Source organism: Leptosomus discolor, chromosome 11, assembly GCF_034619465.1.
Source record: "Leptosomus discolor isolate bLepDis1 chromosome 11, bLepDis1.hap2, whole genome shotgun sequence".
NCBI classification, from domain to species: domain Eukaryota; kingdom Metazoa; phylum Chordata; class Aves; order Leptosomiformes; family Leptosomidae; genus Leptosomus; species Leptosomus discolor.
In genome coordinates this window covers 13714103-13738458 of record NC_141401.1, presented here as the reverse complement: position 1 = coordinate 13738458, position 24356 = coordinate 13714103, and the positions used below count along the sequence as shown (strand labels likewise).

The 24356-nt window shown below is 40.0% G+C and overlaps 1 protein-coding gene across 3 annotated transcripts; it reads left to right on the top strand.

Moving 5' to 3' along the window:
• The first annotated feature begins 599 nt into the window (after nucleotides 1-599).
• LOC104350550 (tropomodulin-2) lies at nucleotides 600-22891 on the top strand. 3 transcript variants are annotated; one of them, XM_009956418.2, is made up of 9 exons: nucleotides 600-725; nucleotides 2448-2604; nucleotides 13951-14073; nucleotides 16283-16369; nucleotides 19076-19206; nucleotides 19845-19952; nucleotides 20225-20368; nucleotides 20610-20754; nucleotides 22857-22891. In XM_009956418.2, the coding sequence occupies exons 1-9, from the start codon at nucleotides 600-602 to the stop codon at nucleotides 22889-22891; spliced, it is 1056 nt and encodes a 351-aa protein (XP_009954720.1). The 3 variants fall into 3 exon arrangements, with proteins under 3 accessions (XP_009954720.1, XP_086327510.1, XP_009954721.1); XM_086471384.1 differs by having other exon boundaries at nucleotides 16283-16373; nucleotides 19062-19206; XM_009956419.2 differs by lacking the exon at nucleotides 19845-19952.
• Nucleotides 22892-24356: the final 1465 nt, after the last annotated feature.

The following is a 24356-nucleotide window of genomic DNA, read 5'->3' as shown; positions in this document are numbered from 1 at the left end:
AGCTGCTTGTGTAACCAGAATGTACCACAGAGCTAGCCATGACAATGTGGGTAAGCTTTCAGCCACCAGCAAAGCTGGGATAAGATGGAATACCTCAAGGCATAACATTTTGTTTCTTGTTTGTCGGCGTTCGACTGTTTTCTGTGACTCTACTACTTTCCTCTGCCTTTAGCCAAAAGAACAAGCACGTACTGCTGTTTCTAAGCGAATGAAATAAAACAAAAGAAATTTATCTCTGCAGAAAAGGATACATTCCCAGTGTTTTTCTTATCTATGCCTCAAAGCTTCTCTTTGCTGCTGCACTCATGAGGTTCCCAAGCGTACCGTACCCCTCCTTGCTATTCCTTGGCTACTGCTGCACAGGCAGCCCCAGCACTTCCCATACCCCCTCCACTCAGCCAGGACATCTTGCTGCTTTGTTTTCATTAATAAAGGGTGAATGTGACTTTTGGCATGCAGGCTTTTTAGGACTGTATCAGCTAAATGGAGATACTCATAATGCTTTATTGTTAACAGTGAGCAAAGCCACAAGGAGCTCAGTAGTCCTGGATGGTTGAAATCTTGACAAGCAGCATCAATTGAGCAGTGCAGCAGAAGCCATGTCTCTGCCCTTCCGAAAAGAGTTGGAGAAATACAAGAATATCAATGAAGATGAAATACTCAGCAAACTCTCAGAGGATGAACTGAAACAGCTAGAGCATGTTCTTGATGACCTTGATCCTGAGGTTAGTGGTGGGGGCAAGGGGGAACATGGTTCAAAAGCTACCTATTATAAATGCCACATTTAGTATTTGTATTCTGTTACAGTAGAGGCAGTGTACCCTAAAGTATGAGCAGCTCAGCTAGGGACATTTTGGTTTTATTCCTGCTGTGATGTGCTACTTGCTTTTGTACAAGTCACTGTGCCCTTTCTCTATCCCTTGTCTATTTAGACATGAGCTTGTCTGCAGTCTAAATCTTTAATCATGTTTGTACGCTGCAGCATGATGAGAAGCTTTTTATGGCTGCTATTTCTGAGCACAGCAATAAACAAACAAACATAATGTGTGTTTGTGAAGACCAGATCTTTTGAACTTCTGAAATCTGTTGACTATGTCATTCAGCACAGATATTTTTAGCTGAAGAGAACATATTTAGGCATGATTAAGAACTGTCATTTTCTAGAGAGCAAGGATAATTTGGATATTTGAAGACACTCTCACAAAGAATTTAAAGATTTTTGTCCTGAGAGCCGCTTGGTCCTACAATAACGAGATTACAGCCACAAGCATGCTGGATGGAAATTCTGACTGTATTTACCCAACACCTTCCAAACTGATGTAGGAGTTTGAAAACTGGCAGGTAAACTGGCAGATAAAATCCATTCACTCTGGAGATAAAATAAATTTGTAAAAAACACAATACATTCATAGCTTCAAGTTCTATAGCACAAATTTACCTGGAAATTAAGGGTTGGATTTACTGTTCTCTCCCCTCTGTGTTGCCACTTCTCTCAGTGCATTTTCTGGTATTTTCAAGTATCTGGCATCTCAGATGGAGGCACAGAACATAAAAAAACCCAACCCAAACTAAACACAACCAAACCAGGCCATGGTGCATTTGTAGTCAGGCTACATGTGTGCAGTAAATTTGCGTTGCTCTGGGCACACTTGAGCATGCACAGCTAAAATGTCTAGTGACTTGAGTTCACTGGATGGGCTCAGAGTTCACTGGGTATTTGCCATGGATCAGATTTACTGTGCAGGTTCTGGCCAACAATGAAGTGTTTCTGCCATACTCTGGGGCATCTTCAACATGGTCGCTTTACTGCACATGCACTGCAAAGTCCACGTACCTGTATTCCTTTCTGGGATTTCCTGGACTGAGATGTGGGAGCCTTACGCATCTTCTTATATTATGGGATGCAGATGGAATCACACGGTCACACAGCTCCATGTTTAAAGTGGGGTTTCATCTGCTTGCTTCCTGCATGCTCTAAATAGCCGAAGTCCCCCACCAATTACTTTCTGTGCGTGCCATTCATTTCTGAAGTCCAAGGACATCTGCATTAGAATGAAAGGAATTTTTGAAAAAATAAAGAGAGTGAGAGAAAATGGGGAGGAAAAAGAGTAAATGAAGAGAATGTATAGCAAACATATCCTGGTCTGCTTACCTGGACTGCAAACTCTGTGGTTATAATGTGCGTAACACAAAGGGCTCTGATGTTGCTCAGTTCTTTGGGCTGTAAATATGGTTAATAAAAATATATGGCACATTCAAGAAACCTGAAAGATACACTGGTTTTAATGGGCACATTTAGGTAATGTGTGTTATCGCTGTCGCCAAAGAGTGTTATGTGAAGTAACATGCAAAAAATTTTCACTTGAAAAACAACAACATTGAAATGAAATTTGGAACACTATATGAAATTGCCTCATCTCCTTTGCATGCCTCCCTCTCTTTCACAGAACGCCTTGCTTCCAGCAGGATTTCGGCAAAAGGACCAGACCACTAAAGCTGCCACTGGCCCTTTCGACAGAGAACGCCTGCTCTCCTATTTGGAGAAGCAAGCACTTGAGCACAAAGACAGAGAAGACTTCGTACCATTTACAGGGGAGAAGAAAGGTACTGGCCGTCTTCCTGTTGGTGTTGGGTAAAGGACTGCCTGGGCACAGGCATCCACCGCTGCCTGGCCTTTTCGTGGAATACGCTGGGACAAAAGAGGTGGAGACTGTTAATGTGCTGGGTGAAGCTCAGGAGTCAGATCTAGAGCTGTTGTATCAGGAGATGAAGTGGTGGTTTTATCCGCCGCGTGGTGGCCTGCCTTGCTACTCGGGAGTTGTAATGGCAGGTTTGATCAGGCCTGTTGGTGGGAACACAGGAACGCCAGTCCAGCAAAGGGCTCAATCAGCAGCTCCCAGATCAGCAAGTGCCTCTATTTGCAGACAAGGATGGACAAAGGTGGCCTTCCTGTCCTCCCTGGGACGATTCCAATGTTAAGCATTAGGCCAATGAAGGGTACTGTAGTGGGGGAGGTGTTTAGGAGGAAACATATAAATGCCTTTCTAAGTAAGTATTGCCTACAGTTGCTGTAAGTAATAGCTCAGGGAATACACTTACGAAAAATAAGTATTTTCCCAGTTGTTTACTAGCACATCTGGCAATGCTATTCATGCAGACAGCTACAGGAAAAAAAAAAGGAAAAACAGGACAACCTAATTCTAATAATTCAAACATTGGTAGGATAACCTTATGGCAGGAACAGTCATGTTTTTAAGCAATGTTCCTTTAGCACCATTGTCTCCTTTTCCTCATTTATATACAGTGGATAAAAGTGCCTTCCTCAGGCCACTCCTTCATTCAAGAAGGAACTTATGTCTGGGTCCATTTCTGGCCATCTAATGAATTTGCCATTATTTCAGTAGGATCTGCTTAAGAGAAAGCAGATATTTTGAGAAAGCCAAGGTGATGTTTATTTACTTTGCGTACCATTACCAAAGATATAAAATGTTATTTGCAGGCCAAGAGTTGTTACTGTTATTACATTTTCTCTGTCATTACATTTCAGTCTTTGAAACAATGGTTTTAGACAAATGAGACATTTTTCGGCTAGATCTGATTAATGTGTTATTTTGTCATGCAGCATATTCTTTAACCTACTTTTTCCTCCATCATAACTTGCACTTACTGCTATTCACAGGGTTGATTCTGAGCCCGCTGAAATGTAGTGACACTGTAGTGATCCTGCCAGTAGCAGGAGTGATCAAGCACATGCTGTACAGAAAGGAAAATGGTTTATTGTAGTATGGATTTATTACCCATTGTTTCCCATCTCCTACACACCGCTGTATTAGAGCAGTACAAGTTACTGCTTGCAGGTCTTTGCATATTACACCTTTAATCAGATCTCACCTTACTGATATTTACTGACTTAGGGCTAAGACTTTGCATTTTGCACCGTAGTCATGCCTGAGATCTCCAAACTTGCCTGAAACGTAAGTACACGAAAAGAGCAGTAGCACGTGGAATTGTATATATGCACAGGAACTGTACAAAACTAATCCTTGTATTGTCCCTGACAGTGTTATTGTATGTACTGGCCTGTTTATTCTATTTGAGTTTTCTTTTGATGAGGCTACAGCGGTATTATTCCTACGTTTGCTTCCAGATGCCCTTAAAGTGCTTATTAGTGCTGCTTATTAATTCCTGGTGTCTCTGGTGTGGAAATACTACTGCTTTACAAACAGATAACCACATATTTCACTCTTCCCTCAGCACAGAGGGAATTCAGCTGTGCTAGCATTTAAAGCTATTCCGATTTTGGCTTTTGATTCAGTGTGATCATTCACCTCAAAATTACAATTTTAAGAATTATCACTATTAGGAGGATATGACAGCATTTTAGGCTGAAGGAATTATTCCCTTAATTTCTCCTGTTCCTTCTACAACACCAGTTCCTGGCAAAATCCTCAGTATCATCGGCTTTAGCAGATAAAAGTCCAATGAAAACAACCACATGTTCTGTGATTTATACAGTCATTTTATAATTATAATCTAAACACAAGAATTCTCCTAAATTTTCTTTGAAGCCAAAGGCCAAAGAAAATGCCATGAAAGTACCCTTTGTTTCTTTGTTGATATTAGAAATAACTGAATGAATCTGAGATCTGATGAGGTCCAGTACCTTGACAATTGAGAACTGGATGGACTGCACAGTGTAATTTTTGGCTTTGAGAAAGAGTCTCTTTATTTTGAGCTTGGCATATCCCATGCTGGTACTTGAGTATCTCTTCTGCTGCCCCCAGCTTGCTTGGCAGGAGGTGTCCTACAGAAAGACCACCAGACTTCAAGCACTGGGCTTTGCTGCTTCCTTTTCTTGTTCTTCTTCCCTCTTGCTCTGCACTTCAAAGACTTCATGCAGAATCTGAGCCATTTAAAACATGTGACTGAAATCTCCATCTGCCAAATGTACTGAAATCTTCCTGTGAATTGTACGATCATCCTGCTAATTAGGTGAAACGTGGTGAATGTTGCACAAAGGCCATGTGTGTCTGACTCTGGATCTTAGAATCCATGCTTGTAACTGGAGCATTACTTATTTTGACACTCTCAATTGAAAAAACAGTAACAGAATGAGTGTATTAAAATATTATTAATTACTTGATTTGTTTTTATAAGAAGACATTCTTCATGCAAGGAAATAAAGCAATCTTGCAAAGACATTTCCAAAATATGAGACTAGATGCTAGATTTAAAGTCACTTTAATTAGAGAATAATTAGTATTCTTCCAAAGCTTAGTAGTTAGTTCAGGATAAATAATTTACATTTCTAAAATGTGTCCTCAAAAGAAGGTAAAGAAGAATATCTCTTGAGGAAAAGCTTATTCCTCACCTTCTGCATGTTGATGGTCTCTAAGGTGTATTTACAGATTGGTATGATTATAATCCATAGATGCCTGTTAAATGATTTCTTTACATTATAGCCACACTGTAAATAGCCCTAAATTAATTTTACACTAATTCTGCTTGTTAAAAATTAAGTTCTAGGGCAGCTATAAAATGTATCCAGTTGTGTATAGTTAGAAATAGGAGGTCTTGATGCCAATGTACCATTTGGCAGTATTTACTACCTGAGAATATTTGTGTGTCAGTAGGATTAGAATATGTCAAGTGTTCTTTAACCTTTTGTCAGTGTTTTGTACCTTGATATTTGTCTGCTGCTGGGAAAGCATTTATTTTTTCAAATTTAGGAAGTGGGATGCTTCTACCAAATGTTACATGACATTTCTACCAGTTCCTACATTTATCATGCAAAGCTGATGCTGTCTTGAAAATTTGGTGATGAGCTGAAAAGAAGGTGGCATTTAAAATATCCTTCTTCCAGAATAGCCTGTGATACATCATTGGTTTTTATCTACTGTCTCTGCCTTTCTTTTTTTGTTGTTAATGTTTTATTAGAGAGTTCTTGACCAAAAAGCAATACCAAGCGGCTGCTGAAGGACAAACTTGAGTTGCCTACATTGGTTTCTGTATGCTGAACACAACCATAAGGTTTTGATTGTACTAGAAAGCAAGCCAAAACAAATTCCAGAGCTGATAGGGATATTCAGAGTGGTTAAAACACAGGAAGTGTTAAATATGAGCTCAAGGTGGGGGGCTGATCGTGCGGGGAATTGCCTTGTTTTTGATTGTAATTGTGGTTTCAAGAGGTTGGAAATGTTTGGCAAAACTAATCAAACGTATGGCATGCATTAGGGTTTTGGCCCTCTGCCATATTTCAGCTTGTTAACATACTACATTAATTGCTGTACAAAAAGAAGGTTTTAAGCCTGTATAGGATAGGTCTCAAATTTCAGTGAAAACCCAAGTTTTGCACTGAACCAGGGCCAGAACAGTCCCAGCCTGACAGGCACACACCCAAACTGGTCACCAAGCAATCTTGTTAGACCGCTTTACCCTACATCCTCCCTAACAGAAGTCAGGGGTAGGTACTTCATTTGAATGTCCCCATGGCAAGTGTTTGCTCCCATTGTGGTATGCAAACAATCTGGCAGCTTTCAGGAGCTGTTGTGCAACACAGCTGTTAATCGGCCATTCCCACAAACAAAGGGTTTGGTATTAATGAGCAATGGAGGTACAGGGCCGATAATTGTAGCCATAGCGATTGGCAGTTTGTAAGTGTTTATTTTATGTATTTTTGGATTAGTTCCTACTTAGGATAGATATTGTAATGTAGAACCTGAGGAACTACAGAAGTTACTTAGACTGACTCGCTGTATTTAACACATATAGCTGGAACAGCCAGTTATCACACTTCGATCACTGTGAAGCCTTTTCTATATCATTTTTGAGTTCATGAAAGGTCCAGGAATAAAAAAAAAATAGATGGAGAAAGTTAAAGAGCGATGTCAATGCTGCATGTTTTCTCTTACTGAAAGTGGTATGTACATCTGATCTCAGTTAAGATCTGAGTACTACTGTAATACAAACATACAATTATTACCAACACTTCTGTTTCTGTTTTGTTGCAGTGTTTCTCTTAACATCGTGATACTAATGAAACATAATTGAAAAAAGTTCCGTTGTTGTGAAATATTAGATATCAGAAGCTGGCCCTGCCATTTTTAATTGCTGTAAGGATTGCTGTTTCAACCCTTCGCCACTGTCCCTGTTTTCTACAAGGTCTTCCACTCCTTGCCAAACCATTTCATTTTGGATCCAATCCAGTTCTCATCCAAGTCATGGAAAAACTCCAGTGGATTGGGCTATTATTGTTTGTGGTTGGAAAAGGAAGGGGAACACGCTTGTATGTGATTAAATGCTAACATTTTTAGCCAACTGATAAAAGGGAAAAGGAAAAAAATAAGGATGATTAAACCAGAGAACTTTTGGCCAAACCTCTGTTTTCAGTTGCTCTGGCAGAGACCATCTATCTTACATGTTACGCTGTGCCAAGCAGAGTATCAATACAGCACTAGTAATAACGACAGTCATTTTCAGAAGGTCAAAGTATTAGAGTAGATGCTAATGAGTTCCATTTCCAGTTTCTCTAACAGACTATATAAAAAAGTTAGTGTTTAGTTTAGAGACACAGTATCTTTCTTGGATTGACAAAGGCAGTCTTTTCACCCCCAATGCTGAAATGGTTTGTTTAAATTTTTGCCACCTTCTTCCTGTTCTTTAAGGCTTAAATTTAGATCGGATGTTTGTCTCTTAAAGCATTGAAAGTGCTACAGTGGCTGACAGTAATGGCTCTAGCCAGTGCCTTTCACTGGTTGCTTTTGTAAGTCCCTGTTTTAGTTGCTCATAACTTTGCCAATCTTGCACAGTTCACACTGAAATTTCTCATGCTGAGAGTCTGCCTCGGGCTGAATTTTTGGAAAGTGTCAGCAAAAAGGACTTAGCTGTTTCCAAGAACAAGATTAGGAGAAAACACATTGTTTTAGCCATCTAAAGTAAATTTTTCCAGCTGTTTTTCTACAAGCTGCAGTGCCTGCATGCTTTGAAGAGGGGACTTGAAATGTATGCCCTTTGCAATCCCCAGGGAAATACACTTGAATTTGGCATCTTCAACGTATTGTACTTTCTTGTACATCCAGTTTGTTACAGTGTTCTCCAAATATTCCCCCTGCAGTGAGTATTAGTCATGTCCTCAGAGCTTCTGCCTGCATGTGCAGACAGCGCATGTGACAGCACAGCAGCACCTGGAGAGACCTGGCGTGGCCGGCTGGAGGGTGCACAGGCTGTGTGGGATGCTCTTTGAAATTGCTCATCTGGGGGCCACTGTCACACCAGAGCCAAGGACAGGGAGCCTCCCTCCTGCTCTGCCAGCGCTCCTCTCACTTTGTAAGGCACTGTGAAGGAGAAAAAAGGAGTAAGCAGCCAGCAGAGAGGCTAGTGCAGAGAGGTGGAAGGATTTGTTTTCAAGGAGCTGTAGGGGTATGTTCAGGATGAAGGACTAGGTGTGACGGCCCTGGGGAGAAGAGCTGCAGAAGACAGCAGTGGTAAGGAGCGAGGGCAGAGGGAAGGGAGGTGGTGGGAAGGGTCAGGGTTCAAAGATGTGCAAAACCAGGAGACAGAGGGGATGGGGAAGGCACAGGGGGCAATGAGGAAAGGAACAGAGGAGAACCATATGTGGGATGGGAGGAAAGAGGACAGAGAGGAACATAACTAGTGTAGCATCTGGCTCTGTTCAAGTTTCAGGGTTCTTTGATGTACCTGAGAACCTGAAGCCCAGCGGCACAGCTTGACTCTCTTCCTCCTCTGCTGCCATTCCACATCAGATCTAAGAGCTTTCTGCTCTGTTGGTGAAGCAGGTTAATCCAGGTGGTAATCCAGAGGACTGCTGTAGGACTGCAGGGATCCTAACTGTTGTGATAATCCGTGTGAGGGTCTGATGAAATTCTGGGCTTCCTTCTGTTTTAAAGATCATAGGTTGGCTTTTGTTTATTTTTACTTAAGACAGTATACTTTTCAGAATAATTCCTTAAAGGGTATTGCTAAGGTGGCAGAATCACAGCGTGATGATCGAAGTCAAAGATGCTGGTGCAATGTAACTTCACTCTTCGTGTATATGCACAATAGATGTAATAACTTCGGAAAGCTTAAGTTTCCACCTTCCTTTTCCACTATCATCATTTTAAAGGCATAGAACGCGCAGACACTAATCCAAGAGTAACAGTACGGCAGCAATTATGATGCTGCATTTTAATTACAGCTAGCTTTCAGCTCCACACGTATTTGAACTTGGCCCGTTTTTCTTCTTCATAATATAAATCTATTCTTGGTAAGAACTAATTTAGCTCCATTTTCGTAGAATATTTGTAAGGAAGAGTTTAAGTAAGCCTCAAAAGAAAAGAATAGTGCAAAAAGTGAATCAGGTGCCTGTGATTAATGCAAGGCAGATTTCCAAGATTATTGAATTTCACTTCTAAGGTCAGTGTAGCATTCCGTAATTGAGAATAAACAGGCACTCACTGTAGTCAGTGATTCATTGAAAAGTAAGAAGTAATAAGTGTAACCAGATATTTTCTTGAAAGTACAATAATCTGAACTACAGTTTATAGGAAAAGAAAGTATACTGTTTTACAATTATGGCAGAAAATGCATTTGTATTATAAAATTAAGTAAGTATCCTTAATAAAACTGATTTTAAATAAAAGGACATTTTTACAGCTAGCATAAATGGGCTTATTTCCCATTGCTCTGTGCTTTGTTGAGTTTTGGCTTGTACAATTTTGGCTTGTACAAGGTGGGAATAAATACTAAGTATATCTACTTAAAAAAAAAGGTGGTAATTTATATTTATTCCCAAAAGTCTAATGACACAAGAAGGAAGGCAGAGAGAAGATGTACCAGAAATGATGTTCCAAATACTGTAAACTATAAATGAAGAAATCCTCAAAATGTTTTTTAGATTGGACACCCTAGTAAAATCGTACCAACTATGCTATTCAAATTCCTCTTTTTTTCCCCTTATATAACAATAAACAGATAAACTTACTTCAGAAAAATACACTTGAAGTAGTTCCCTGCTCAATTAATACATTTTCCTATATATGTGCATATGTGCTCAGGAAGTTAACTATTATTCTATAAGGAGATGAAGTTACGGCTACATCTCATTTCCTTGCTTTACTTTGATGTTGCTTTAATGGGGGCAATGACAGGAAATCAGAGCTTGCTGAAACTAAGTGGCAAAATTATGTCTGTCATTTTATGACTGTACCCAGTGTATTTCTTTTTTTCATAGAATTTGTTTTCTTTTTATCTCACTCTGCATTTGTATGTGTCTCTGTAGTCCTGTAGATTTACTGAATCCTTCTCTCTGGTTTTCAGTGGATTTTTTCTCCAAGCCTCTTTTGAGTAAAACACGAACCGTATCATGTTTCAATTTGAATAGAAGTTTTGCAGTGGGTGAAAAGGAATAGGTCTGCTGGTTGACTGAGCCAGGACAAATCTCTGCTGATTGTACTCACGGTCAGAAGGTCCCTGGGTTATAGCAAGCCACCTCAGTCATCATCCAGGTTACCACAGGCACTTGTCCCAGTTTGACAGAAAGAAGGACAGAATTGCCTTGAATTACACTTAAAATTTCATGTGAAAAAAAAAAGCACTTTGGATTCCATACATTTTGGGTTGTATGCGTGTATACAAATAAAATGATATTTTAAAACCTACTATTTTTTTTTTTTACAGGTACTGAATTTTGTGTTGCAGTCAAACACAAGAATATATTATTTTTATACATAAATGTGGTTATCTTTGTGTGGTTAACACTGATGTAGCTCAAGTGTGATATATATAAACATAACTTTTGTCACTCTGTTTTTCATTGGTAGAAAGATAAGCTATTACTATTAAGACTTAGCACAGAACATTAGCATATTCTGGAGGCAAAATGTAACACAGCCAACATTAATTAACGACATCGAATGTTATCATAGAGAACCTTCTAAAATACAGTGTGAATATAAAGGCACCAAGAGCAGCAGCCTTTCTTCATAAATCTCACTTTAAAATAATAAAATGTCAGTATTCTTCCAAGGCTTCTTCCAAATAATAAATTTTAAATTTGAGCTGGACAATTGAAACAAGCAAGCCACGATCCATATTTTATTTTGTCAGTGAATTCCGTAATGGCACCGTATAATGAATTTACGATGTACAGATGTGGGACTAGGAGGGACCTCCTGAATCTTTAAACTCTGTCCTTAAAATAATGAAGAAAAACTGTTTGACACAGACACACAGTTTTGCTGTTGGTTGACAGGTAATGAATTCTTGATAACATGCTAAATGCATAAGCTCTTCTATCTGCTATGCTGCAGCGTCTCTTCACAGTGGGATAATGCAAAAGAATGTTCTTATCTAGATAGCAGAATAAAGAATATTTTTAAAACATCACTGGATGCCAGCAAGGCCCACATATATTAAAGATAAATATTACCATCTTTGACATGACCTTGTGCCTTTAAATATTTCATATAACCAGTAATAGAATTTTTTTCTAAAACATTTGCCAAGAATGCTTTAAATGAAACTATCATTGGGAGTCATATACACATTTAAAAAGATTTGGGCTGCTGTCCAAGAATTACATATGCCTGGAACAAATGCTTAAAAGTTGTATTCCTATATATGTGAACTGCACAGACAAAGTATGAGCCTGTACTGTTTTCCATTACCCCTGGATTTCTTGCTGCACACAATACTTCGCCTACTCACATCCAAAGTCCATAGAGAAGGACCAACTGTATTGCATATTGTGTCTGGTTTACACCAGACTCGAGTCCTGTGTCCCCTTGCAATGTTATGTGTGAAAGTATAGACTTCTGTCAGTATTTGCTAGCTGTGGCTGGGGCTTGGGTCTGTGAAGAGTCACTTATTGCCTGATGGAGATGTTTCATGCAAGCTATGGCTCTGTGCAGTGTAGCTGTTAGGGGATAGTACAGTACTCTTCACTGTTGATTGTTTACCTAGATATTCTGATTAATTTTGGTCTTCCAGCTTCCAACATAGTCATGACTTTTCCGTACGTGTTATCCTTACCAGTCAAGCTGACATAGAGTTAAGTCCTGGTCAGTGGTGTCTGGAAGCTGCCATCCAACGCTTCAGATTAGGTGGTAGTACAGAGAGAGTCTGAAATCTTAGCAGCTGTGCTGCTATGAAATCTGGAGAACATGACTAATCTATCTTCACTGAGTTATTTCTCACCCTAAATTTCCAGTTGACTTTTGTTTGATATTGCTGGGATGGCTGTCTCTGATGCATATCACCCAGTGCATGGTGAAAGTTAAAATGATCCTTTGGCCCATGAAGGCTTTTCTCTTCTAGTAGCCTCTTACAAAATTACTTAAAATATCGCATGAAAAATGAATCATAATATGATAGTACTTTGTCTTTCTGCATAACCTTCTGTCATTTTGTACTCAGAAATTGTTTAGCCTTGGTACAAATAGCTCTAGGGTAAATAATTAGAATCCTGCATCAGTAAACCTTGCCAGAGTTTTAGAAATTTCTGTTAAATTTTTTTTCTGAGCTTATTCAGTGACCTCAGTCATGGAAGCTGACAGTATAGAAATTGCTGCAGACAAACTTGTGTGAAAGACATAAATGAATTGGGTATTATCTACGTGAAAATGATATTTTGGACCGTAATGGGGGAAAAAAGTAAGCCACTAAAGGACGACGGTGTTGAAAACCCAGAGGCAAAGCATCTGTAATTCAACACTAAACATCATAAATGCATTATTAATAGTAACAAAATAACATCACTAATACAGTTAAAATTAAACTAGAAACATTTCAGAAAGCCAGAGGATATGCATCAAGCATTACATGTACAGATCTGCACAAAAAGACAATTTAAAGTTGACAATGGGCCAAAGCCACCTGCATCCAAAGGTCATCACAGCTTCATTACAATGGGATTAACTAAAGCCTGCTTGAGATGTAGTTGTTAGGGACAAGGTGAGGGGAACTATGCCACAGTAGATAGTAGAACATTCAGGAATCCACAGAATTATTGGAGCAATGACACCATCTGTTGCATGTGGCACCATCTAATATATTACTGACTGTATGGGTTTGGTACAGGAAAGCCTTGAGTGGGAGAGAAGCCCCAGCAGCGTCAGTGACTTAAGTGCAGCCCTAGCTCTGATTTAAAGGGCCTCGCTCCAAGCATTTGCAGTTACATCATCACACTACTGAGGTTAAGGAATAGTGGGACTTTTTGTGTTGTTTCTGGATTTATCCTACAGTTTTCTCATTTCAGCAGAAGGGTTGATGATCTCAGTCTTGGGGGAATATCGCATGGAAACACACACCTGCTAACCCCAGCATAACAGCAGTATACAAAGAGAGACAAATAGGTCAGGAGTCTTTCTTGGGGAATGTGTGGTTCAGTTCAGTTCAGTTCAGTTCATACTTTTCAGGCCTGCAGAGATGATCAGGATGAGGCTATTTATGTGAACGACCATCAGGAGACACAGAGGGGAAATACTCATGGAGAGGCTGGGAATTAAACTGAGTTACTGGAAAAGAACGGGTTTGCTGAGCTTTCAGGCTCTTGAAAGGTTCTTGCAGTAGGGTGCTTTTAACTGCTTCTAGTGTCGCATTTGAATATAAGGGTGAAACTTCTGCAAGGTTTTTGTATAGACCTGATGCTGCCTATTTAAGGCCACAGAAACTTCAGAAAAATCCCAGCTGGGACTGCTTCTGGGGATTTATTTTAGGAAATTTGCTTCCACATTAACCATCACCAACACAGAGCAGAAGTCTGCTCTTTTTATTTTTAGACTCTTATTAAGATCCTAGCGTGGGGGATAGCATCAAGTAAGAAAGAGGAAAACATGCACTTGATAATCTTTTCAAGCAGTTCCACTGTCACAGACCTATTTCCCCTGCTGCCAGAGGCAGAGGAGTTGTTCCAATAATTCGTTACTCACTCTGCCTTTTTTCTTCTCTTAGGAAAAATATTTATCCCTAAAGAAAAGCCCATAGAAACCCGTACAGAAGAGAAAGTGACCCTGGATCCGGAACTAGAAGAAGCTCTGGCCAGTGCTTCAGACACGGAGCTCTATGACCTTGCAGGTTAGATAATATATAGGTATCATCCTCCTACATGTCCACCTCTTCTCTGCCTAGACCTGCCACCAGGAGTGTCTCACGATCATCTCTCAAGTACCTGCTGTTTCACTATACAGGGAGGTGACCCGACTTAGGGCCACGCGTTGCCCATGATGACTTCAAGCGTGACTCCATAGCTGCTGCATTTTAGACTTACCTCTGCTTATAACTGATGTGTCAGGCAAGGGAAGATGAACCAGCTAACTTGATTTGGGGAAGGGTAGGTGGTAGGCTGCAGGCTGGGGTGCTTGCATTGTAGTGGAGACCATTGATCTTACTGCATCCGCACTGTAGCATACTATTGCTGCCTCCTCTCAACTTTGACAGGCAGGATGAACTTGTTAGGGGATGCAGTGGATGAAGATCCTGCATCCATGAGGAAATTTGGAATCTAACCCCTCAAATCAGGAAATTGGTTACCAGCTGAGTAGACCTGGGTATCTTCACAACTTTTAGTTCTTTTCCTTTAACCCAGAGTATAATCTCATGTTCTAGAGTGTGCACAAAGCAAATAATTTTGAAATATATCCACTTGCATAAATAACATTTGAACCTACAGTATAACAAAGGCCAATCTGTAGTTCTTGAGCCACCTGTGACTTTCAAGCAGTTTCTATCATGAGTATATCATATGTTTATGCTAGTAGAAGAGCATCATCTGAATCCCTAATTTGTGAAGAAGCAAACCAGCCAGGGCTGGTGAGATTAATGTCAATGGGTCATCCTAAAACACTGCTCAACCTAGTGTTAAAACCTCCCTATGGAACTATTGACATCTCTTGCCTTGTCCACCCAGTTCAGAGTGGCTCCTGTCCTTCCCTGGTCTCTCTGAGGTCCATGGTCTACACTTTTTGGGCCCTATACAGAAATTTTGGTGGGAGAATTGCAACTCTATTGAAATTTTTTTTTGTTTTCATTAGGAAAATCTAAATGAAATATTTCAGCATATTAGATTAATCTGAATCTGGATTAGATCAGCATTAAACTCAAAACTCTCGTAGCCCCTATATTGTCCTATTGAAGGATGTGATCTTGCCATTATCTTTGTAATTCTTGGCTACACCACCCATTTCTGGATGCATTAGTTTTGGCTCTGACTGAAATGTGGAGTATCACAGTAATCACAGGATTATAACGTAGCTGGCACTTCTCAGGAAGTCTGAAGTTCATGGAATGAAGTTCCAAGTTTTGCTCAGCTCTGGTCAGTATCCAGCCATTCACAACAGAATTTCTAGGTATTGAACTCCAATGAAAAACAGCAAGTAGCACACCTACTGCTGAGAGTTCTGAAAATAGACTCTGTAACAGCAACTAGAGTCGTTTAAAGAACAGAGTCTTTTCCATAAGAAAAAAACTAATGGTAGAAGTAAAAATCTACATCAAGTTAGTAACTTTTAATTAATGCACGATCCTATAGCACAAAGTCCAATTAGATAATTTATGGGAGAAGTATCAGCAAACGCAGCACAATTTATTCTCTGACACTGTGGAAGTTCATTTGCACAAAAGGGAACCTTGCAACTTCTTTTATGTTTTGGCTTCTCTTGTCATTTGTCTCATAATAGTTTATATCCTCACTATTTATTTTAAAATCCTGGCATATATTATTATTTTTTTTTACGTGCATGTTAGCATCCATGTGCTTCTATGAGAAACCCCAGTGTGAATGCCAATTCATTAAGCTAACCATATGTACAGTCAAATTCTTCTCGGATATGCCAAACAATACAACAAAGAGCAGTAGGAGGTTCAGGTTGAATATTAGAGAAAAAAAATGAAACAAATTACCCAAAGAGACTGTGGGATTTCCATCCCTGGATGTTTTCAGGATCCAGCTAGACAAAACCATGGCTGACGTGGTTAATGTTGGCAACACTCCTGCTTGAGGGGGAGCTGGAGAGATGACCCACAGCAGTTCCTTCCAGCTGGCATTTCTGTGACATGCAGGCTACATTGATTCAGTTGTTCAAAAATCTATATTAAAAATGTCTGTATCTCCAGTATTTAGACCCCTAAAGACTCTCCCTACAAGCAAGCATGACTCAGAGAGTTAATGTTTTATAAAGGGGGTTTTGTTTGGGGAACTGAACTAGAATTTGTAGCAGGTATTTTTCTGCCGTCTTTGTTCCAGCCACTAACATTGTATCCTGTTGCTGGTATTTACACATTTCAGCTGTTCTTGGAGTGCACAACATGGTCAACAACCCAAAATTTGATGAAGGAGGAGCCCGCAGCAAAGATGGAAGAGGAACCGTGAGAAGTAAGCAAGCAGATTTCTCTTATGGGCTGTACGTCATCTTTAGGGAGCTGTACACCTACAGGTTGGGTGTATTAGTCTAATTTAGTGTAATGTAACTGCACCTTACCTTGATTGACCTAATTAATCATGAGGGGTGGCTCTTTAATGTAAATACAATACTAAAAGTCATTGTCTGTGTAAATAAATCATTCCTAAGGAGCTTTGTTTTCCTAGAGAGCAATGTCTGGCTCTGCAGAGGTGCTTGAAAGGATGGGAGTATTTAAGAAGCCAGCATATATATATTTTATTTCCACTTCAGTTTAGGCAGCAGGCAGAAAACATAGCGAGCTGTAGTTAAGAGGTGGCCACAGCACAGGCCAGGCCATCTCACCCCAAGCACCTACATTTACACAGCTGAAAAGCAACTTGTAGCCACGGGGCTCGAATGTGGCAGAATCCCTGGCAGTCACATCTGTGGCCGGAGTCACGTCAAGCTGTATTCACAGGAGGGCAAAGATGGCATAGCCGTGCCCCTGCCCTGGCTACTCTCTCTGATCTGCTACCTCCACCGTAGTCCTGTGGTAGCATGTTTAAATGTTGCCTGTTATAGGGATCCTTAGGTACACGGGAAGCATAATCGTTCAGGAAATCCCCCAAGAGAAACAGCTGTAGTTGCTAAAAACAAATCCAGAAATGTTTGTACTAAATAAACACACCTTTGGTGAATCAGATCTCAGCTCAGCAACTGACAGGAGGCTGGATGGGGAGAGAAATGGGTATGTCTGAATTCCAGGTTTTTTGTGAGAGCTTCCAAGCCTTGATCCAGAGCTCATCACCTCCAAGCTCTGGGATATCAAGTGGGCCGAACTTTGCTTTTTAAGACAAAATTGGGGAGTGCCCTTTTCTAGGGAAACAGTACTCAAAAAATGTTTTTTTCTTCTTCTTCTAAGGCCATGAGAACAGCAGCTATCTTTACCAAGGACTTTCATTTCCATCCTTCATTACTAAAGGGGAGGTGGAAAAGTAGACAGGGCACCACGTCGCTTCATTTTTCTCAGGATTAAGACAGCTCTGCAAGCCTCCCCAGTGGGGCCCTGGGCGAGCTGCCGTCTATCTCATAACAGGCAACTGCATGCATTACTAATCCACATAGATTTCAGAATATTTTTGTTGTACTGAGTCAAAATGTCAGCTATGTGAGTCAGCTAAACTACGCTCCAAGTACAGACTTAAGAACCAGAAAATCACCGTCACATCACTGTATTCTTTGGTCCAAAAGCAATACCTTTCCTTAGCCAAGTGAAATGCTTCAGTAAAGAGGGAGACATCTCAAAAGTTGCCTGTCAATGTGGCAAAACAGCACCGTGATTAAAGAAAAAAGATAAAACTCATGGGGAGCAACAAGAAGTAGAAAACGAAAAATACTGCTAACTCTAGACTGAGTATACTGTGATGTCTAACTGAGGACAGGGTGCAAGTCTCTCCCTAGCTCCCAGCTTGGCAGGGTGTTGCCACAGCTGCAAAAAATGCTTTGCTGGTTTTTGTTTACTTTCCGTCCTTGCATCAAAGCTGAATTCTCTATATGCATTTTAGCAGTAGTTTTCAATTCCATACTCCCTAGGAAGGCTGGAGTGTTATTCAGGGATATGTGAGGTCTCTCAGGAAATTAGTGAAAAAAAAAAAGTTCAGGGTGAAAGGAAGCAGAGTGAAAACCAGCTCAAGGTTTGTGTATGACTTCATCTCTACTAAGAGTACAAGTTCTAAAAAAATAATTTGGTTTTCTTTTGGCCCATGATATGGCATGAACTTTGCCCATTGCACTGAACAGCAATGCGCAGTACTTTGCGACTTGAGTACAAGTCTTCAAAATCACTCACTGTCTGCAACGTAAAATAAAAGGGTCTAAACATGCTTGTGGTCAGCAACATATTCCTTTCTTGCCTCTAGTGGCTTGGGTGGTCAGGGATTATAAATTAATCTTCGCAACTACATGCGTGGGAATTAGAAGTACTAATTGTTTTCTAAGCTATGATTTTTATGCATCTCTAAGAATATTTATAGCTCATAGATTCCAGCATTAAAAACTGTCTCTCTTTGGAGCATGAATACTCAAAAGACTTAATAAATCTTGGTGCTGGCAGATGGACTTGCTTTTCATGCTTTGATAGTTTTATTATTTAGAAAGTGCAGATGTTGCAATTTTACAAGAGCTAATTGAATTTGTAGTAAGGCTGATAGCATCAGCTGAAAGAAGGAAACCGAGGGGCCTCCTCATCATGTTCCTTTATGTTAGCAGTCTGTTCATAGGTGCAGGGACATTTTCTCACTAATGTAATGGGCAAATTCTGAGCACACCTTCCTTTACAGATACTAGACAAAGAACAAAGCAGCCCTTGCAGTATATTTTATCCTATACAATAGTCTTTAAGGCTGCTTTGGCTCAAATTGATCGTACCAGGACTTTTGTATATAAAGGAGGAATTTGCCCATGACGCTACTACCCAGCCTCTGTGACCACAGCTTCCAGTGACATGCTTCTGAGTGTACAGAAGCTGCAGAGGGCATGGCAGGGATAACAGGGCTAATACTCCTGTTTACAAGTTTTGTGGTTCCTATAAACCCTTTCTTGAATGCTACAGTACAAACCTAAATGGGAATTGAAAAGCCAGGATGTTACTGATGATGCCTATTCCTTACGTCAACATTTCCTGAGATCTTGTGTTGCAGATGTGGTGAAAGGTGAAAAGGTCAAGCCCATCTTTGAGGAGCCACCTAATCCAACCAACGTGGAAGCAAGTTTACAAAGGATAAAAGCAAATGATCCTAATCTTATAGAAATTAATCTCAACAACATAAAGGTAGATGTGGTTTCATTTATGTCATCATAGGAAGGTTTAGTCAAATATTTCCAAAGCCCTTGCCTTTTATCTTCAAATTTTGCCCCTCTTTACTATTCAGAAAAAGCAGGACATACAGGAAAGGGATGTGGAGGGAACTATTGTAGAGGCTCCAAGGTCATCAATGCCTGATATTGAATTAGATGCCAATTAAAAGCCCAAGGGTGACTCCCTCTGGCTGCCTTTCTTTAGCAGATATTGTAAAGCAAGGTATCTCATGGGCACTATATAATCATCACTGGCCAAATTCAATTATCCCACACATGCAAATGGAGGAGGAGCTGGCACACAGAGACTGAACAACCAGCAGCAAAATAGGAAAGTAGCTCAGAGATCAGTCACGTGCTTGCATTGGCCTGACCCAGTTAAAGGCAGTGCTGACATCGCATCCTAGCGCAAGCCTCCACGAGTTTCTGAAGGCCATTCTAAGCAGGGGATGCTTTGTCCGTTCTGAGATACTTTTAAAAGCATCAGGGATGTTTAAATTGTGTCGACTGTAGCTATTAATCAGTCAGTTTGATAATTAAAATCAGTGTCTAGCTACATGACTAGTGATGTGACTGGCTTTCCTAATTGCTGGGTTTATCTTCTTAATGTAGAATATTCCTATTCCAACACTGAAAGAATTTGCAAAAGCTTTGGAAAGCAACACGCATGTGAAGACATTCAGCCTCGCAGCTACTCGAAGCAATGACCCTGTAGCTATCGTAAGTTTAAACACTGCTTGGGAAAAAACACACAACAATTTTTAAGTAGGTCTATGTCTGCTTTGGGATGCGTTCTTCATTTTCCCTCACAGAATTTCCCAGTAGTAGAAGGAAAGTAATGCAAAGTAGAAGCATTATCTCTTCTGATCTACCTCTGTGTTCTTCTAAGTCTATTTATGTTTTATTTCTTTGTAGGTACTAAGCTAGGTTTCCTTGTTATTCCCTGAAACTCTCAAGACATTATCTCATATTCCCTCTTTTTGACTCCTCAGGCATTTGCAGATATGTTGAAAGTGAACAAAACACTAAAGAGTCTGAATGTAGAATCCAACTTCATCACTGGGACGGGTATTTTGGCACTGATTGATGCACTGAAAGAGAATGAATCCCTGACAGAGATTAAAATTGACAACCAGGTAAAGAGAGAGCATTGAGTAAGTCCACTTTTGTTTCTTTTCTATATGGATTCCCAGAGGGTTCTCCTAGAGGACTCCTACATAAAACTGGTCAAAGCCAAGTATAAAACCCAGAATCTCCAGGGATGGGACTGTCTTTGTAGTTTGCAGCACAGTACTGAAATATAACCACTTATTTCTCTCTCATATGAAAACAAATATTTTCTTTTCTTTTGGGGACATTTCACCACATCACCAACAGAGGCAGCAGCTGGGGACAGCTGTAGAGATGGAGATTGCCAAGATGCTGGAGGAGAACTCCAAGATTCTCAAGTTTGGATACCAGTTCACAAAGCAAGGCCCAAGAACCAGGGTAGCAGCAGCTATCACTAAAAACAATGATCTGGGTAAGATGCTACTATATCCGCTCATTTGTTTATGTGAGCCAAGCCCTGACCTCCTAGACACAACTCTTCTGCTTGTATATAAGATTGAAATTTAACTCTGTGGCATTCAATCTGGTCTACGTGAGGGGTGGTACATAGCTCCATGGGCTCTAGAGTAGATAACAGCAAAGATCTTACTGTGATTAGGCACCGCTATTCTCCCACACCTTCTGGGAAGGGGAGTTACTTCAGCCTTTTCCTGATTTCCAGCTGCCCTGTCAGCTGTTCTGGTCAGTAAGTAGAGAGCCAAACCCATCCTGGTTGTTCAGCGAACACAGAAGTCCTCACTTCTTTGCCCTGCCCATGACAGACCAAGCCTGCCCAACCAAGGGAACAAAAAAGACTTGCCTGCCTGCCTGCCTGACCAAGTACGGGCAAAGACAATAAAACTTTGCAAGGTTACCTGAGTGTGACATGCTCTGCCCTGTGTGCTCAAAACACATAATAAGGAGGAGATGACTAGGCAGGAATAGTTTATAGTAAGAAGGAAAAAAAAATAATTACCTATGTGTTTTAATCAATTGTACTTCAAGTGGGGTGTCAAACCATGATGCCTTTACTGGCTTCAGCTTGGGTTTCTTTCTGTGAGAACCAAGATAAAAGTTGAGCTAGAACCTATTTCTTTCACACATAGGTTTGGGGTTTTTTTTTCTGTTTTAATTTTTAGCAGAACCTAAGCATTCCAGTGATCTACTATTGGTGCTGAAACTGTTAGTGTCCCAGAATGGTATTTGAAACAAACAAAGAGAGAAAGACCTTTTTTTCCACTATTAACCAGTTGCCATAACACATATGTCCTGTCGCTAATCTTCATTTTCCTACTTCTGTGTTGTATGGTTCTGTTCAGGGTTTAGGAGGACAGAATACCTAAAGGAATTCAATAAAATAAAATAAATGAAGCAACACAACACTGAACGCAGACATGAATGACTGATGATACACTGTAGGCTTTGGAATAATGTAGTCTGTTTGCCAAGAAAGCACTATGAAATAAACCTCCTGATAGTAAAGTAATGGGATGTTCGTAGTAATACATTGTTGTTATTGACTTTCTATAGTGAAAAGCGTTCATTCATCCAGTTTTACTGCTTTTGTTCTGTACTTCAGCAGTTCAGTATCAGAAACAGGACATGACAGTTTGATGCAACACCAAATTTTGTATCACATAAACAGGAGAACCTCACTAATCTTATCTGGCCAAGTCAGGGAAAACTCAATGCATTTTTTTATTAGGGTATGGAGTAGCAAATGCTGCCCAACTGGACTTGCTCTATACCAGCTGTAATGTGTCTTCAGTGCTGTAGAAACTCACATGGGGCTCCTTGTCAAAATAATCCTGCCCATAACACAAAGCTTGTTGCTGTCCGCTTTGCTAAATCGGAACTTCAGCCTACTTGCTTTCTAGTAAGATTCCAGAGATAATTAACTTATTATCAGATGGTTGATGCAGTCAGAGCATGTGAAGTTTAAACAGATAATTTAAGATCCAATGTGATGTTTTCCGTGTTGCAAATACTCACTGATATTGAGAGTACTTCAAATTATTTCTAAAAGGATATGATTATTCCTTACATATAGTATACAGTTGTGCAATTACAAAAGTTATTCATTTTTGATGCCTAATGCTTAAATAATCCAGAGCACTGCCATGCAGACTAGAGCAGGACAGTATCAACTTAGCTGGAACACAGTGGCTTTTAAAAGAACAATAAAACTGTAACAGAAATCCAAATGGAGTCGTTGGGAGGAAGCATTGGAAATGGTGATTTCTTCATCATCTAAAACCTTTAGCTCAGAATCTGATTTTTATAGAAAATGTGTTGATATGAACACATGGTGAAATTCTAGTCTGTGATATAGAAAAGTGCAACTTAGATACAATTGTTTTGTTTAGCATTAAGATTTGTTAATTATGGCATTTATGGACATAATCCTGCTGAGTATTTCTTAGAAGCCCCTTCCTTCCTATTCATGTTACTGGAAAGGGAGTGTGTCAGTGAGGAAAGTCCTTAGGCTCTCAGGAAGGCAATAATGACTGCTCTTTTCTTGTTTTATTGGTCTAGTTCGTAAAAAGCGAGTGGAAGGAGAGCGGCAGTAGCCACGCCATAGAGGATGCAAGGCAAGATTGGAGGCCACCAACAACTGCAATCTCTGCTCACTGGTCAGAAGGGAAGGCACTGGAAAACCATTACACTGGGAGTTGCTCGTTTATGTTAATGTCTCCTTTTAACCTTGAAAACAGCCTGTTCATTTTTAACTTTCACGGTTAATTTAATTTTTATGAGAAAGAGTCATACTTGGTTTGGTTTTAGTGAAAAAAAAAAAAGTGTTTTGCAATATCTGAAGCCAATACGCAGAATCTTAACTGTGTTACTGAGCATAACATATAGTGACTCTGACCCTTATTTAGACACTTTTTGATATGTTAAAATACGATCTTGTGTATGGATAAGGGATTCTCTGCTGAAAATAGAAATTTAGGGCCAAGTTCTGCAATGCCTTATGTTTGTGAATAATCCTTACTTATATGTGCATAGTCCTGCTGAACTGAATCCTGCAATGGGATGCTCCCAGACGTAGAACTAGTAATGCTAGTACAGGTTTGCAGGATCACACCCTTGAGCCTCTCTCCTGCAGCAGGATCTGGGCAGCTGGAACCGCATTGGAACCGTGCCCTTCTACCCTCCTGGGTCTCCACCCAAGTGCAGGATCACACCTAGATGTATAAACACTGTCAAAGCCTACTTGTTTACATAAGCTTAGGTTAGGTGGATCATTTAGCAATGTTACACTGATATTTGTTATCCTTACTCCATGTTGTAAAGTAATATCAGTGCTGCCAATCCTATAGACTTGGAAAGTTTTTCATTTTTTTTTTTCTAGGCCAACAGGTTTTTATTTGCTACTAGAATGCACAGTTTACAGCTATTAATCATAATCTACACAAGTATTCTGAGCAATATTTGTTTTGCTTTGAGCCATGTGTTTGACTTTTTTTAGTTCTGATATTTATGTACATTTGTTAATATTATAGAACTGTTCTCAGGACCTTTTAGGTGAAGATTAATTAAATAGTTAATCCAGGAGAGCAGCTGTGCTACCAGGAAAAAACATTAAAGGGGTAGCTGTGACAGCTACATAACTTATATTTATAGGCTCCAGTTCAGGTTTGTTCCTGTGTCACAAGGCATTTAGGTATTTGCCCCAGTGCTTAGCTGAATAAGGGCAGATTCAAGCATATGCAGAAATGCTTTGCTAAATCAGGGCCTTAATTCAGACGCTGGACATAGTCTTAACCCAGTGGAAAACACTGGTGAAGCAGCAGCTAACCCAAATGCTCAACAGCATCAAAGTTTTAGTAAGAATTCAGTCTGATGTTTCACTTTGTGTATTTTACAGTCTAAAACTATTCTCTACCACTGTTTCCTCACTGCCAACAGTTCTCTGACTGATAGCCAGAGGTTCATTTTGGTTACACGTACGCATGCTGTAAGAGCCAAGGGAGACTCGGGTTAGGTGTGTCACACGTACCAATGCTTTCAGAAGGCCTCAGCAACGCAGCT